Here is a 17,770-nt window from a genome sequence, read left to right on the forward strand (position 1 = left end):
AGAAATGTAATTGTTGGGTCAAAGGGACTTCTGTAGACAAATTTGCCAGTGTCTGCCTTCCAGCCTTTCCCATGAGCACCATGTGAGGGGGCCGGTTATGCCCCAGACCCACAGCAGTCAGGTCTCTCTGGTTCTTGTGGACATTTGCCAAGAGGACGGGTGAGACATTCCCCCTTTGTGGTTTTCATTTGTATTTCTTTGAAAAGGGCATTTTAAAAAATGCATTTAAGAGCTTCTTTTGGGTCCTTTGCTGCTTCTTGCCTCTGGCCACTGCCCTAATGGTCACTGGCCTGTTCTGGTCATTTGAGAGAGTTCCAGAAAGACCAGGGAAATTAGGCCTACATGATGGGAATTGCAAATATTTGTTCCTGGTTTGCCATTTGCCTTTCGACTTTACATGTGGTGTTTGCCATGCAGAATTTTGTAATGTATGCCTAGCCAACTTTTTCAATAGCTTCTTTTGTGCCTTGTGGAATTTCTGTTTTCCTTAGAAAGGTAATCCTTTCTAAGAAAGAAATCCCTCTTGCTTCGTTTTTTTTTTTTTTTTTTTTTTTTTTTAATCTGAATTTCTTCTAGCACATGCATAGCTTTTTAAAATGCCTGATCCTTCTGAAAAAGGAAGCTCCAACTCCCCTTTTCTAGATGGCTGTCCTTCATCCCACAGCATCTACTCAGCAACCAATCTTTGCCTCGTGTATTCAGGGTTGTCTTTCTCTCACTAGGGTCCCTGTATTTAGGAACACTTGGTGACTCTGAGCATGCACCATCCGTAGGCTGTAGCGTGTCTTGCTGTGGGGGTGGGACATGCAAGGATGGCCTCTCAGCTACACTCCCTGATAGGTCATCCTCCCACATGAGCACTTAAATGCTTTATTCCAAATGCACAAGTCCTAGTGTTGTGGTTATGCATGTGCCAAGTTTGCAGATGATTTAGGGAGAAACAACATGCTTATGATACAGATGTTTCCAGTACAGACTCGTTTGCCCCGTGAGCCCTAAAGAGCATTAGCAGTAATCTGCTTTCTTAATCTCCATCTCATGGTGTGAAACCCCTGCGAACAGGAATAGAGTCAGATTCATATAATTACTGACAAAAGAAGCATAATTTTTATTAAATATTGTAAGAACAAGTCTTCTGTTCTTACATAACTTGTCATTCTTTTTTTTTTTTTTAAAAAAGATGTATTTATTTATTATGTATACAGTGTTCTGCATGCATGTAGACCCACAGGCCAGAAGAGGGTACCAGATCACATTATAGATGGTTGTGAACCACCAAGTGGTTGCTGGGAATTGAACTCAGGACCTCTGGAAGAGCAGCCAGTGTTCTTAACCTCTGAGCCATCTATTTCTCCAGTCCCAACTTGTCATTCTTTAAGGTTCTTTTTCCTACACACTGAAGAAAGGCAACATGTAGTACCAATGCTATAAATGCCAACATTTGATTTTCTTCAGTTATCTTTTCATTTTCTTCCATTTATTTCTATTTTATATGTATGGGTGGTTTTGCCTGCATGTATGTCTGTGCACCGTATGTGTACAGTACTCAAAAATGGTAGAAGTGGGCACTAGATCAGCATGACAAAGCTGTATTCAACTCTGAGCCACCATGTGCTTGGGTGCTGGGAATTGAACCCGGCTCATCTGGAAGAGCAGCCAGATGGCTGCTGAGCCATCTCTCCAGCCCCATCTCAACATCATCTTTTAATTTAAGCGTTGGTAAAAGAGCAGTCCATGTAGATAACCCAGCAGGTTCACGTGGAGATGTCATAGTGGAGGGGATGAGACTTTCCACTTCCATCCCTCCAAAGCCTGGCACAGAAGTGCCATTGGGCTGGGAAAGAGCCAGAGGCAATACCGGATTTGACAGAGACTGGACCGTGGCACTGAATGTGTCTCCTCCAGACAGTAGGGAAGTCACTGGAGGACATGAGGACACAACAAAGGTGTTCTGTGTGCTGTGTGCCAACATGTGCCCTGTTTGGCCAGCCAGTACAGGCAGGCTCGTTTTTGTTGTTGTTTTTAATCCATAACTTCTCAGTAAAATGGTTTGCCATGGTGATAATGTTTTCCATGTCTGAACACACTGAATCTGGAGCTGTGCTTGGCACTTGGGCAGCCATGTTCCTGAGTCAGCAAGACTCTGCCCAAGGTTAGAACAGTTGTCTGTTACTCTTGTGTACAGGCCATTTCTAAGGGGTGCCTCTTGTCCAGTTGTATTCTGGTGCCTATTAGCACACCCTCACCCCCTGCAGCCATCTTTACAGCATGGAGTCAAAATCGGCGAGAGACACATCCGAGAGAGAGGACTGTGGGGCTTGGTAGCCTGCCAGGAGACACAGCTTGTGGGATCAGATGCAGTTAACATGTGAATACAGTTCCAAGGGTTTAAAAGTTTTTTTTCTTTGAACTTAGCGCCGAAAAGTATGGATGGTTTCATTTCAAGTGATTTAATTGCTGTTCACAGGCCTGTTCTCCCCAACATGCCTGTTTAAAAGCTTGCCCTTGCCACAGGTGGGCTCCACAGATGTGCCCGCTCTGCCCAGCGGCCCCTCCACCCAGAGCTTAGAAGCCAGCTTCAGGGACAGAAGATGATTTCCATCTTGCCCAGTCCAGCTCCTCCTCTTTCCAGGCAAAAGCAGAATCGTTTCTGGGTTGGAATTTTCCTGTGCTGAATCCAGCAAATCTGGAATAGAACATTTAGCAAGGACGGGAGGGTATAATGAGCAGCAGCTGCAAAGCGTCTGCCTCCACTGGAGCCACGCTGTGTGCAGAGCACAGGCCGGCCACACTGTGTGCAGAGAGCAGGCCGGCCACGCTGTGTGCAGAGAGCAGGCCAGCCACGCTGTGTGCAGAGCAGAGTGCAGGCCTTCCACACTGTGTGTAGAGCAGAGCACAGGCAGAGGTCTTGGGATTAGGTATTTGGGAAGCTGCTCAGGGACAAAGGGCCAAAGCATTTGTTCCAAAGCTTAGGATGGACGAGTCCTTCCTCACACCATCCTTGCCTCCCTGGAGGACTAGAGAGATGTGCCCCTAGGGCATCCTGAAAAGGAAGAGTTCTGGGGCATGACCCAGGGGGATGCCCTGGGCGTTGGCTCTAAAGACCTAATACTGACCTCTGGCTGGTGGGGAGGAACCTGGAGAGGGAGCCTGGGCTGAACCTAGGTTCTGAAACTTATGGAGGTGGGGAGGGAAGGCTTTGGTCTGTCAGAACGAGAGAGAGAGAGAGAGAGAGAGAGAGAGAGAGAGAGAGAGAGAGAGAGAAGAAGAGAGGAGAAGGAGAGGGGGGGCGGGGAGGGAAGGAGAGAGGAGAGAACAGACAGAGGTTCAACTTTGCCACCTCAACAAAGTGTTGAGCATTGATTAGCTTGGTGATTTATTTATACCCATTAAAACGAGAAAAAGTGTTTCCCCAAACCCTCCACCCGCTACGTTTCTGGAAGTGCCTCTGTCTTTCTCTTCATTGCTTTCTGGGGTCTCATTATCTTTGGAGAGAGACCCAGTATGGTTTTATTAACATTCTGGCCTCGTTTTTTAGAAATCAGCAAATGCAAATATTAAAATAATTACTATGCCCTTGTGTTTCTGCAGGGGGGAAAACTACCCTGCCATTCAGAAAACAGTTTCAGCTGTAGAAAACATGAGACAAAAAAAAAAAAAAAAGGCTTTCTGTTGACTGTGTGGGAAAAACACCACAGAGAGGTCCCAGCAAACTCAATTATCAGGTTGGAGACATGCTTTCAGAATGCATTCTGACAGTTGATTAATGCTTTGTTGCTAATTTAACTTCTAGTTATGGGGGGTTAGTGAGCCTTACGTGTAAACTAACAAGAAAAGCCATGGCTTGAGTCACATGCCTGTGTTCCCCCCCTGCCCCCACCTATAAAACTGGGAGATACCATTGTTCACAATTGCTGGGAAGGGTAAATGCTAAGCCGGCTTTGCCCAGGCCCTGGCAGGATGCTTGGGCATATTCCTACTCCCTGAGAACTCCAGACTTCATTGTGAACTGATAACTCCCTACCAACCAGGCTGCATGCCATCATACCTCTGCCTTCTGCCTCTGAGAACTGTTGCCCACCCCCTGACACCCTTACATGCTAAACTCCAGCTCAGGCCCTGAAATGACAGATACTATGCCTTACTTTCCCTGTGTGCTTTGTAGCACCCACACTTGTGAGTTTCCTTGGGCTAATTCATCGTGACCCTGATAGTGTCTTTGGCTTCGCCCCAGCTCCCAGGTAGCGATTCCACGTGTCACTGACCTTTGGTCAGAATATTTACCTCTTCTAGGGGCAAATATTTTTTTCCAGAGATGGAAAATTTGGTGTTCTTTCCTTCAGTGTGTACACAGAACTGAGAGAAAGCCTGTTGGGACAGATGTTCTCTCTGGAAACTGAGTGGGCATTAGAGCTTGTGTACCCTAATGGTCCTAACCAACCCCTGACTGGAACTCTCACTGGTGTCCCGGGAGTCAAGGAAGGATATCAGCATCCCTGCATAGTGAGGTTCCCAGAAAAGAATGAGAAAGCCACATGGCGGCTGGCGAGATCGCTCAGTGGCTAAAAGTATATGCTGCTCTTGCAGAGGACTGGGTTAGGGTCCCATCATCCACACGGTGGCTCACAGTCGTCCATAACTCCAGCTCTAGAGGACCCAGAACCCTCTGAGGAAGTTAGGCCTACATGGTGCCCAGATACATGTAGGCCAAACACACATAAAATAAAAATACATCTTAAGCAAATAAGAAAACAATAGACACCATAGAGAGCTTTTTCATGATTTCCTCTGCTTTTTGAGTCTCTGAAATGGTTCTTGGACTTGAGTTCTGTAGGAGAGGGAAGCATGTGGGCCAGACTACAGAGTGACAGAGACGTGTTTGTGGAACTGAACAAAGTCAGTGCCTGTGGTCTCCTTCCGGAGACTTCCTGGGAGGTGCTGCAGCTACAAACACTTCCCTCAGGACCTGCCAGAAGAGTTGCGGTGCTGGCGTCGGACAGTCAACAGTTCTGAAGAAGATAGCCATCCATTTTGCATGCTGACCTTTTAAATCAACCCCAAGGGCGAATTCTAGATGAATTCCAGAGGCAGCTGCAGGAGCCTAGCAGATCCTTGCAGACTCTCAGCACTGGATGTCCCTCTTTCTGCCTAAGGCCTTTGAGTTCTAGCAGGGGGTAAATTAAAGATGAATTTCTTACTTCTGATTAACATCACAATATTTAGCTATTCCTTGATGCACTTTTTAGGACACAGTAGGGGTATAGTCATGTACATCTAACTCAAGCAGACTGAACACTCAGGAGAAAGGGAAAGCCAGGCCTAGAGCTCTGTGCTAGAGCACTTTCCCTGGCGTGCTGGAGGTCCTGAGATGCATCCCAGGCACCGCAAAACTAGAAAAATAAGAGCACACACAGACAGCGTCATTTCTGCTGGCCCTTCTGCTGGCTTCTCCCTTCAGAGGGCGTGTGAGCCCGCATTACACGTGAGTCCCCTCTGCCAGCGCCAGGCCCGTGCCTCCCCCACAGGGAAAACATCTTGTCGCTCCCTTCAATTTAAAGATGTGTTTCTGGATTTTCATTTGTTTCATTTGTTGCACAACAGGATCCCAACCTGAAGCCACAAAGCCATCTGTGCTTAGATACAGATACAGGCGTCTGCCCAGCACCAGGGAGCTGTCTGGGGCATCACTTGGAGAGGCTGTGTGTCTGGGTATGGTAACACCTGCCTGTCACCCCTGCCTGAGGCAGGAGGATCAAGACCCTGTCAAAAGACAGTGGTCTTTCCTTGGGATGTTGTTAGGTTATAGTTGATAGTCCCACCTTTTAACTTGATTCCCCGGGCTGAGTTGAGCTGTGATCCCACCTCAATGCAGACCGAGCATGGGCAGAAGAAAGCCAAAGTAGAAGTGGGAGGGACTTCCTCTGGAGTGGGTCCTCTGTTGGGTGGCTGTTGCCTTGTACCTCCTGGGTCCTTTCTTCACATCATTGCCAGCTCTGGCTTAGATGCCCTCTTTTACCAGGTCCTCAGGAAGCTGATGTCTATGAGGGGTAAGTAATGCAAGGATCCTCTGTGTCACTGAGAAGGAGAGAGCCTTAAAAAGTGGACACTAGGAAATGCACATACTATTTTGCTTGTTTGTTTGGGTTTTCCTTGGTGGTCAGTTGGGGTCTTTTTGTTGTTGTTGTTTTGGGGGGTTCAAGATAGGGTTTCTCTGTGTACCCTTGGCTGTCCTGGACTTGCTTTATAGACCGGGTTGGCCTTGAACTCACAGCAATCCATCTGCTTCTACCTCCCTGGGTACTGGGATTAAAGGCAGGTGGGCTGTTTTTTTGTGGGCTGGTGTTATTGCTGTTGCTGCAATGCTAGGGAGAATCCCCAGAGCCTAGTGCATGACAGGGAAGGCCTCTGAATCACATCCCAGCCTCACAAGCCGCTGTGATAGAGGTTTTAAGCTGGAGGCTGCTAACCATGTACGCTGCGGCAAGCTTCATTTACACTGGTGCTTAACTGCTACTCTTCTTACAGGACGATTAGTGGGATCTGGGGAGAGAAAGTATCCCTTTTCCTCCCTCATACCTAGTCACCATCCGCACAAGCCTGCACAGTGCCAGGACCTCAGTTGAACTCTCAGTTCTACCCTTGGCTCACAGTCTGGCCATCCAAGCTTTTAACTTGCTGGCCCCAGGGTCCCCACAGAGAAGCAGGCAGTCCATGTCACGAAACTGACATCAAAGTCAAATGAGATCGTGTACAAAAAAGGACTTTGAAAACCTGGGAAGGGCTATAGAAAAACAAACAGTTTTACTTAACATGTTCTCTGTTTAAAGAGAAAGGTAAATAAATTCAGGATTGCAGAGCCATAAATAGCATCTCAGAATCTCTGGCTTCTGTTACTAAGGGACTCTCTTTGAGGAGGATAATCCTTAAGTCACTAAGGGAAAGGCCCCAGGTTTTGGTCCAGTCACGTCATTTCTTGGCTGTTGTAAACTTCCGTTGGCTTTTCTTTGGCACGGATCTCATTCTGGCAAGTGACTAGAGCATGGTAGGGATTTTCTTCTATTTCTCTTTGAGAAATAATCATCTTCTTTCTTCCCTTGTCAAGGAAGAGAAGGAAGACTCCTCAGTGCAGCTTCACAGGGCCAGAGAACAGGCTCAGTGGTTAAGAGAACTGCCAGCTCTCCCAGAGGACCCAGGTTCAATTCCCAGCACCCACATGGCGGCTCCCAGCCATCTGTAACTCTAGTTCAAGGGGATCCAGTGCACTCTTCTGGCCTCTGCAAACACCAGGCACACATGTGCACCTGGCGCACAGACACACATGTAGACAAAACACTCATAATCATAAAATAAAAATAAAGTCAAATAGAGGGTCTTGCTACATTGCTCAGGCTGCCCTCAAACTCCAGAATCCAGGGACACCTTTGGCACAGCACCCAAATAACTGAGACCAGAGACACTTGCTTTGAGTTTTCTTTGAGAAAATATTGCCTTCACAGGCCCCAACACAAAGAACTACAGGCAACTAAGGAATGCTGAGGGTGGAAGAAATAGTCCTATATCCAATACCAATAGCTATATCCAATACCAACAGTCAGCTCTGAAAGCATATATACACATAACATTACACAGACTGAGCAGGTTGTATTTAGGAGTGTGTGTGTGTGTGTTTGTGTGTGCGTGTGCATGCGCGCACGTGCTAGGGCCTATGGGCTGGAGGAAGGTCCAGATTTTTCCCTTGCGGTCTTTCCCATTGGGCAGTTTTGTTAGGAAAGCCAGATGCTGTTCAGATAAGGACAGGCTGGCCTCTGTTCTGCTGTGGTCTAGTTTGTCTCTTGGTAACGAGCCTTTATTAACTGCAGGCCCCAGCACAACAGTGGACAGAGCAGCAAGTGGCTTCACAAAGGAGGAGGAGAAATGATTCCTGCTTCCTTAGAGATATAAACATGACCATATGCTCTAACTCTTGAGAAAGAGCTTTTAACACTATGCACGGCCCCATGCAAAGCAGTGTAATCAAACTGCAGGCCTAATTATGAGGAAAGTTGCAAAGCTTTACTGTGGGACATGGGGGTGAGGGGGTGAGGTGCCATGTTCTTAGAGGGGGCAAGTCAGTGAGTGCAAAGATGACTGTTAGACCCGGGATAATATATGTTTGATATGTTTTCAATCAAATCTTCTCAAAGTTACTCAGGAACTCAACAAGCTGATCATATAATTTACCTGGAAAATGAAATAACCTGCCAAGGAAATTTTGCAAAAGAATACTGAAGGCAACCTGAACTTTCATCTTTCAAAATGTCCCATAAGCTGAATTGATTGAAACAACCATACTGGCAAGTAAATAGACAAATAGATGGTTGAACCCAAAAGAGAGTAGAGAAAGATATGTAACCGGGAACTTGGCATATGTTACGTATAAGGGTAGAAATCAGTCTGGATGAGTGGACCGTTTATTATTGTGCAAGAAAGTAAACTCGAGGGGAATACATTTTTTTGCTTTTCTTTTTTGTTTTTTTGAGACAGGGTTTCTCTGTATAGTCCTGGATGTCCTGGATTCGCTTTATAGACCAGGCTGGCCTCGGAACTCATAGCGATCTGCCTGCCTCTGCCTCCTGAGTGCTGGAATTAAAGGAGTGCACCACCACACCCAGTGGGAATACATTTCTTAAAAAAAAAAAAAAGGAAACTATAAGAATAAGAGGAAATAGGTAGTATAATTATAAATAAGTGTTGGAATCACTCTTCTTAAAATACCACACAAAGTCAGACCTGGTGGTACAAGCCTGTAATTCCAGCATTTAGGAGGTAGAAGTAGGAGGAGCCAAGAGTTCAAGGCCAGTCTCAACAACATAGCAAGTTCAAGGCTAGCATGGGCTACACAGGACACTGTCTTAAAAACAAAATCAAACAAGAAGGAGGAGGAGCCAAATTATAAAGATTTAACTTTAAAGATATACCAAATTTAACCACAAAATATAAAAAATATATATGAAAAAAATCAAAGTAATCTTTCCTTAGCATCATGATGCATACCTATAGTCCTAGCACTCAAGAAGCTGAGGCAGGAGGATTGCCAGTCCAAAGCCAGCCTGGACTACGTATCAAGACCCTGTCTCAAAAACAAAAGAAGGGCTGGAGAGATGGCTCAGTGGTTAAGAGCACTGCCTGCTCTTCGAAAGGACCCGGGTTCAACTCCCAGCACCCATATGGCAGCTCACAACTGTTTGTAACTCCAAGATCTGACACCTTCACACCAATGCACGTAAATCTAAAAATTAAATAAAAAAAAAAAAGAAAAAAAAAAAAAAAAAAAAAACAAAAGAGAAACATACAAATTAATAAGGAAACAATTCTACCATACACATGATAATAATGTTTGATAATATAGAGATAGCAAAAAATATAAATTAACAGGGAAAAGAGTAAAAATGTAATAGAAAATAAACAATATAAACAAAAATAAACATAAATAGTAGGAAATGTGAGTTAGGAAAATACAAATTGAAATGAGAAACACTTTTACATTTATTTATCTGTTTGGGAGTGCACATGTGTGTCATGCACACCTGTGGATGTCAGAGGACAACTTGCAGTAGCCATCCTGGGGTTTTAGTTGAAGTCACCAGGCTTGGCAACAAATCCCTCCAAGCCAAATTGCCAGCTGAGAGACATTTTTTTAAAAGCATAAATTGGATCAACTTTAAACATGTTGAAATGAGGTGAGGTGCTCATTAAAGTGGCCAAGAAGTAAAAATTTAATGCCAATCATCGATGAAAGTAAAGAAGCCAAACAAGTGCTTTTATGTATTACTGGTGGGGATATAAATTGATCTATCTTTTTTGGAAGGCGATTCGGCATTATCTATAGAGTTGAAATTACACCTGTCATCCAAGGTCCCCTGACTGCTAGGCAGTCAGACTTCCAGGGAATGAAAATAAACACAAAACCTGCCAGTGCGTGCGCTCGTTCTCTCTCTCTCTCTCTCTCTCTCTCTCTCTCTCTCTCTCTCTCTCTCTCTGTGTGTGTCTCTCTCTCTCTGTCTCTCTCTCTCTGTCTCTCTCTCTCTCTCTCTCTCTCTCTCTCTCTGTGTGTGTGTGTGTTTTAGCATTGCACCATACCAAACAAGAACCAGGATTACTGCAGTTCACAATCTCAGTTTCACAATGGATACTGCAACATCTTCCCCTTTTTGTACAAACAAAAGATTTTTTTCTAACATCAATAAACTCTATACCATGTGGTAAAAAATACTTTCATCATGTCCAGTCCATTAGTATTTGGCAACCTTGGAGAAAGTATTATTCTGCTATCGTCTGTCCTATCTTGGTGACTCCAAAGTTCTGTACCTAAATCTCGTTGTGTCATAACTTGCATTACCAATAAAAAATCATCTTTTTAGACCTAAAACAGCTTCTTAGATCCTAAGCAACTTAAGCTTAAATGTAAGAGTATAACTATTTAGTCTTCAACCCCACCAGAGAGCTGAGAAGGCTAAGTATTATCCAAATAAACAGGAAGTGCGGAGCAAGCAGCTTCCAAACCTAGGACAGAGACTGCTGACTACCTGTGCACTCTCTCTCATGTTGAAGTATCATCTTCAGCCTTCTGGCTCAGAGTGTCTGACAGACTTTTCTGTGAAGCGGGTATTATGAAGGACTTGCTTACCTTGTCCTGGCAAAGCTCAGCAGTTGGCTTTCCTGCATCTAGTTTGTCTAGTATTCTGTCTGCAGTAGAAGCAAGCCTGCCAGGTCTCTTAAGGGACAGGCGTAGGGCTATCCTTCCACTGTGCTTTGTGTGCCCAACTGGCTGCTATATTTTCAGACAAACTGTTGCATAGGTAGTTAGAATAAGCATATCCCTCCACAGACCTTGTCAACAGCACACTCCAATGTTTGTGTGCCTGGCTTAAATAAACTCCAGAATATTTTATCCTTCGAATCTATATTTCTTCCTTGACCTGAACCATTCTGAACGCTGTTTTGATTTTTTTCTCGTAGTTTTTGAATAAATTATATAAATATTTTTTAAGTGCAGTTAAGAGCCCACCACACTGAACTTACTTCAAAACCACAGCTTTGTAAGTCCTGCTGTGTGTTATTGTGAAGTTAATTAAAAATGGTGTTTGATCCATGGGTGGTATTGTCATACAATTAAAGATTGTGAGACTTGTGCTGTGTATAGTTGACCCCACACTGTGCCTCTAGGGCAGTTGCCCCCCCTCCCCACATACACTTTGATGGTTTATTCTACTAAATCTGAGAATGTCACCAAATGTCAATCAGATGAGAGCTAGACTCATATTATCTTGATACATACTATCTTTCAAAGATACTTTTTAATCCTTAGATTTGCTAAGTGGGCATGTTTTCTATCCTTTCAGCAAATTCTCTCTTGGTGCTTAGTGTGGGTTCCTGGACACAGACTCAATGATAAATATGGTAGGAGGGGTTCCTGGAAAGAACTTTCTACCTAATGAAGCTACCTGGGTGCTGGGACAGAGCAGTACACAGGCATGAGACAATTGTCCCAACAACCAACATGATTGGGTAAAGACAAGGCCCATTTGGCCAGGAAGGGACTAGGGTGGCAAGCTAGACATCTGGAATAGAGACGCTGTCCCCGAGGAGTGTCCATCTGAGGTGAAGTGAGCCACTGGTTTCGTATTGGAACTTATGCAGAGAGTTCAAGAAGCACAGGGTATAGCTAACCCTGAGACCGAGCGGAAGCCCTATCTATGCTTGAGAGGGCTGCAGCAAGATTTGTGTGTTGAGATTCTCTTTCCATTGGCCAGGAGGACAGTTGGACAGTGGAGCAGGTGTGGGAACAAGGCCAGGGGGTAGGAGGCCATGGGGAGGCTGTTGCCGAGACTCAGAAGAGGCAATGGATCATGGGATCATGATATGCAAAGTCTGCAGATAGCCAAAAGAGTTGGTTGTGTCTTTGGCCATGTTTTCTTTTTTTTTTTTTTTTTTTAAGATCTATTTATTTATTTATTATGTATACAGCACTCTGCCTGTATGTCAGAAGAGGGCATCAGATCACATTGTAGATGCTTGTGAGCCACCATGTGGTTGCTGGGAATTGAACTCAGGACCTTTGGAAGAGCAGCCAGTGCTCTTAACCTCTGAGCCATCTCTCCAACCCACTTGGCCATGTTTTCTAAGATTAAATCATGTTCTAAACAAAATTAAATAGTAGCTTATGTAATATGTGTGCTTTGGCTTTGTTAGTTTGCATTTCTTTTGTTTTAGAGACGGGATTTCTTGGTGTAACTCTGGCTGTCCTAGAACTCAGTCTGTAGAGTAGACCAGGCTAGTCTTGAACTCCGAGATCCACTTGCCTCCTGTTCTGATATTTTAAACTTCAGTATATTACTTTTCTTTATTCATATTGGAAGGAAATAGTTCTAATTTTCCTCAGGAGTTTGGTTTCCTGGTTCACCTTTCTCCTTCTACACAGCACAGTGGCAGTCTGAGAGTTTTTTTGTAAATCATGTGGCTGAGTCTTACATAGTATTCAGTTGTCCAACTGAGGTTACTTTTATAAGGCTGCTGCTTTTTTGTTGCTATTCTAGCCGCTCAGCCCTTCTAAGTACCTTCCCCTCCTGAGCAAATGCAGTCGTTTCCATGGGGATATTTGCACCTGCTGGCAAGTGGCCCCATGTCCTGTCACTTAAACACCCTCTGGTCCTCCTCTTCTCTCAGCCCCAAAGATGCAGCTTATTGGGGGACTTACTCCTTTAACTCTGTGTATATTTAACAGTATGTATACAAAAAGAATAAATAGAAAAAGAGCTTCTAGAACCATCTGGCTCTGAGGGAAATTATAGGCATGAATGAACAAAAAGGTTAAGATAATGGAGTAACACAGCAGCAATGGCAAGAGCGCGTAGTTACCGAGCATGGGTGCCAGGTAAGCCACTTTGTATGCATTAACTCATCTGGTACTAATGAGGCCTCCCTTGTCACATGGGATGTATTCAAGGGATATTATTTGCTTCCTTTCCCCCTCTATTATAGAAATAACCCGGGTTGAATTACTTGATGCTCTAAATTTGAAATCGTGCTTGGTTTCTAAAGCTAATCTGGTGTAGGCGGCATTAATGAATGCAGAAGAGGAACAAATGGTGGCATGGATACGGGGTGGTAAAATGTTCAGCTCGGTGGCAAAGTGCTCACTCAGCACGTCTGAGGCCCTGGGGCCGATCCCCTGGGTCTCAAAAGCTAATGATGAAACAGATTAAAAAAAAAAAAAAAAAAAAAACAAGCAAGCAAATAAAAACCCATGGTGTTTATGGTTTAGTGTACAGAATGAATCAAGAAAAGCTAAGATGAGGGTGCCTTTGTTCAAGAAATATGGATGGAATTGACCACCCCTATTTTCCTTCCTCTCCTTTCTAGATACATCCCACCACTGATCTGGGGGAAAAGTGGACATATCCAGACAGCCTTGTATGGGAAGATGGGCAGGGTGAGGTCACCACACCCTTACGGGCACCGCAAGTTCATCACCATGTTGGACGGAGCCACGTCTACATTCGACCTCTTCGAGCCCCTGGCTGAGCACTGTGTTGGAGGTGAGCTGCTTTAGGTCTTGGTGTTGGGCCGCCTAGAGAGAGGAATAGCCAGCAGTGGGAGCAGTGTGTGGCCTGTGCCACCCATTGTCCCATTGCGCTCAGAGGCCAGATCATCAGGATTCCCTCCAACCTGTGCTTGTTAGTTCTTATGTAGCAGAAATCAGTAAAGAATGACGATCCATTTGCAAAGTGCGGACACCTATTTTAAAGGCTGGTGGGAAGAGCTTGGAGCTCGGAGCCCCCAGGACCCGGTCGGTTTTAATAACAGCTTTAAGTGCTCTAGACCTGAGGTGGGCGATGCTGTCTCCCTTTACTGTGGGAAGCTGGTGCTAGGAAAAGCAGTATCGGTGGCTTTATTTGTTGAACAACAGGGCGTAAAGGCTCTCAGGTGCCTTGTGCATAAATCTCCTTGAACAAAAGGGCACATTAAAGCCGTATTTACTTTTCATGAGTCAGTGATACCCCATCCGAAAAATAACTCCAATTTCCGGTGCTGCTAGCATTTGGCAATGTGCTTTCCCGTCCACACAGTAAACACACATTACAAATGCTTCATAACGAAGCCTTCTGAGGAAGTGCACTTGGATGCCAGCCTCCTTTTGAATGCAGTCCCTACCAGAAGAGAACATGGTTTTTGCTTATTCAAAGACACTTAGTTTGTTAGAGGAGTGTAGTCATTATTTGTGGGTAAATTCCCTGTAAATGTGTGCTAACTCATTTATTCTAAGTAGCGAGAACGGCTGAGTAGCTGTAGAGGCATGTTGCCTCTGCCTGAAAGGCTCCTCCCAAGACCCTCACATGGTTACCTCAATATGACTCGGCTCTCAGATGTCTCCTCTGAGAGTGTGGCCTCCTCTAGCCATGGTTGCATTCTGTATACCCACGGTGCCTCCCTGGTTTGACCCTCATGGCACCTGCCACTCTAGTTACTTCTGTGGCTGGTTAGGGTCCTTCTGCTGCAGTGTAGGAGTCCCCGGGGCCCAGGAGAATGTCCTCTCAGCCAACAATCACAAAAGGAAGGTGTTCCCAGTGTGTCTGTAAGCAGGGTAGCTGGTCTTGCACATGTTTACTCCACTAGTTCCCCTGCCACAGTTAGTTAAATGTTTTCTTTCTCTTGTTGCTAATACTTTGGCCTCTAGCATTGATGCATACAGCTGAAGCTTAGCGTGGTGGCTCGGGCATTGGAGAAATGGACACTCGAGGATCAGGAATTCAAGGCCAGCTACATGAAACCCTGTCTTAAAACAACAACAATAACAACACCACTATAACACAAAAACATAAAAGTTAGCTTGAGCAGTCTGTTCTCGCTGACGTCCGGTAGGGGAGTTGGAAAGGGCAAAACCAACTCTTAGTTTCTTACCCATGACTTTCCATCACCCGGGCTCCCTGCAAAGATCAATGAAGGTGATTGTATCTGCAACTAGGAAATATTCCTAAGAAAATGAGCTTTTTTTTTTTTTTTTTTTTTTAATGACTTCCTTTTCCTGACTGCAGGAGGAATAAATCTTCATTTTGGCAAACAGACAGAAACGTTTAAAAGTGAAAAATAGACCAGGCTAAAAATAAAAAAGAATTGACCAGATGTGGTGTTGCACGCCTTTAATTCCAGCACTAGGAAAGTAGAGGCATATGGATCTGTGAGTTCCAGCCAGGGCTATCAAGAGATACCCTCTCTCAAGAAGGAGAAGGGAAGGAGAGAGGGAGGGAGAATTATCCATAATCCCACCACCCCAGTACCCTGTTAATATCAGTGTTCACATATTAAAAGGATACATAAAGGATCTCTTTCTCCACCCTATAGATGACGTCACCATGGTCATCTGTCCTGGAATTGCCAATCACAGCGAGAAGCAGTACATCCGAACCTTCGTTGACTATGCCCAGAAAAATGGCTACCGGTGCGCAGTGCTAAACCACTTGGGAGCCCTGCCCAACATTGAGCTGACCTCCCCACGCATGTTCACCTATGGTAAGCATGGGGCGTGGCCAATGGAGCCTCCCCCCCCACACACACATACTCCTTTTCTTTTCTCACAGAAAGCGTGCAGCTCTTCAATCTTATGCCTTGTGTTGTAAGTGTAGAATGTGTGACCAACCATAAGATATGATGTGGCACACTTATTACAGCAGCCAGCTTGCACTGGCATTTGTGATGCTGAGTCTTGAGCAGCTTTGGAGGTGGGTATCCATCCCAGCTCATAGCGGTTCATAGGGGAAGGTCTTGCCCAGGGTCCTTGACTTATCTGAGAATGCCGATGGAGCCAGGGAGATCATGTGCATAACTAGACTGCTGCCATTCTCCATGCCACCCCCACACCAGTTCCTCCAGATCCTATGAGCCCGGTGAAGGTGTAGTGAGGGACATCAGCGTCAATGGAAAGGAAGTCAGCTTTACACAAATGCTTCTTTAATAGAAACCCCATTACCCCAAGTTCTCACTTCTGAACTGTTTCTTCTCATTTGTTTGTTTGTTTTTGAGACACGGTCTTACTTGGTAACATGGGCTATTCTAGAATGTATGATGTCATCCAGGCTGGCTTTGAACTTGCAGTGATCCTCCTGCCTGTGCCTCCCAAGTTCTGGGATTACAGGTATACACCACCATGCCCAACTCTGAACTGCTCACTCTTGCTTCCCATTGGCTCTCCCTTCAGATTATATATGCACACATAATAAGCACACAGAAAGATGCATCTGCATGAGCAAACACGTTATACTATGTCGTAATGGGAAACAACGGAACATTATATCTATAATCTCTCTGTAATAGCACTTTCTAGTTCTTCCTTCTCTCCTTCCGTCTTTATCTATATTTACGTAGCTTTTATTTTGTTGCAGACACAGTTCGTATACTAATAGTAACGCAGAGCAATTTTAGAGTCACTTTTAAGCTACGCAGTCATTGTATTGAACCTTTTTAAGCACCTCATTGCTGTTCAGTTATGGCCATAGGGTGTATAGTGTTTTAAATTATATTGCTGAAATATCTTGTTTGTAGATTTTTTTTTTTCCCTTCTCTCTTCAGTACTGGGGGCTGAACCCACAGTCTCCTGCAGGCTGGGCAAGCGGCCTGTCACTAAGCTATAACTGTAGCTCTTCTGCATTTTTCTTTTGAGACTAGGGCTCATCAAGCTGCTCAGGCTGGCCCTGAATTTGATCTGTAGCCAAGTGGGCTTGAATGTGTGTGATCTTCCTTTCTCAGCCTCCTGAGCAGCTAAAACAACAAATCTGGCCTTTTTCTTCTCATTAATGACATCTTTGAAGTAGATTTCTGATAGAATTGTGCAATTGGCATTTCCCTTACATATTGTACATATTGTCAGATCTTGTTGGGGTTGTGCATACACGCTTTTGGGCAGCCATAGGACTGCACTGGAAATGGCTTCAAGTCCGTTCCCACCCTTGTACTCACTCCATTACTCAGACACCCCCTTGTACAGACGCTTCTGCTCAATGGTCTGGTCAGTGCCTCGAGATGGAGATGAAAATCCAGATTTACACTAAACCCAGGTGCATGGCGAAATGTGATGTGTGGAGGAAGAACTGGCTCTGAAAAGCCAAGCTAGGCAACTTTGAACACAGATGAAAACAATAGGGAGTGATTGTAAGATCCTGGATTAGACAGAAAGCCATCTGGATAAGGGGAAGATAATGACACGCGCCTTGGCTGCAAGGCTCCGCAGAGACTTAGAAGCTCCATCTAACAGCAAGTGCACCAACACAAATGAGAAATGCCAGTGAGGGGGCTGGGAGTGCAGCTCAGTTGGTACAGCGCTTACCTAGCAGACACAAAACCCTTGAGCTTAACCCTCAACACTGCATAAGCCAGGTGAGGTTGCACATGAACATCTGGAGATGGATGCAGGAGGGTCATCCTTGACTGTATAGGAGTTGAGACCCTGTCAAAAAGAAAGAGGCTGGGCGCTGGTGGCACATGCCTTTACTCCCAGCACTCAGGAGGCAGAGACAGGTGGATCTCTGTGAGTTCGAGGCCAGCCTGGTCTACAGAGTGAGCTCCAGGACAGCCAAGGCTACACAAAGAAACCCTGTCTCAAAAAAACAAAAAAGAAAGGAAGGAAGAGAAAGAAAAAAAGAGTAATTCAAGGGGAGGAGCTCCCCCTCAGTCACAGTGTTAGGGGAGGGGAGTAAGGGGAAAATGGGAGGGAGGGAGGAATGGGAGGTACAAGGGA

General features: G+C 45.1%; 1 protein-coding gene across 1 annotated transcript in view; it reads left to right on the forward strand.

Annotated features, from left to right (window-relative positions):
• The window catches only part of Abhd2 (abhydrolase domain containing 2, acylglycerol lipase), a 91,286-nt gene that overhangs the window by 44,678 nt on the left and 28,838 nt on the right, over positions 1-17,770 (forward strand). The window contains exons 4-5 of the mRNA XM_051148757.1: positions 13,402-13,577; positions 15,382-15,549. Coding sequence (XP_051004714.1) covers positions 13,402-13,577; positions 15,382-15,549 — 344 coding nt within the window. The remainder of the gene's footprint in view (positions 1-13,401; positions 13,578-15,381; positions 15,550-17,770) is intronic.

This window comes from Acomys russatus, chromosome 7 (assembly GCF_903995435.1).
Source record: "Acomys russatus chromosome 7, mAcoRus1.1, whole genome shotgun sequence".
Lineage (NCBI taxonomy): Eukaryota > Metazoa > Chordata > Mammalia > Rodentia > Muridae > Acomys > Acomys russatus.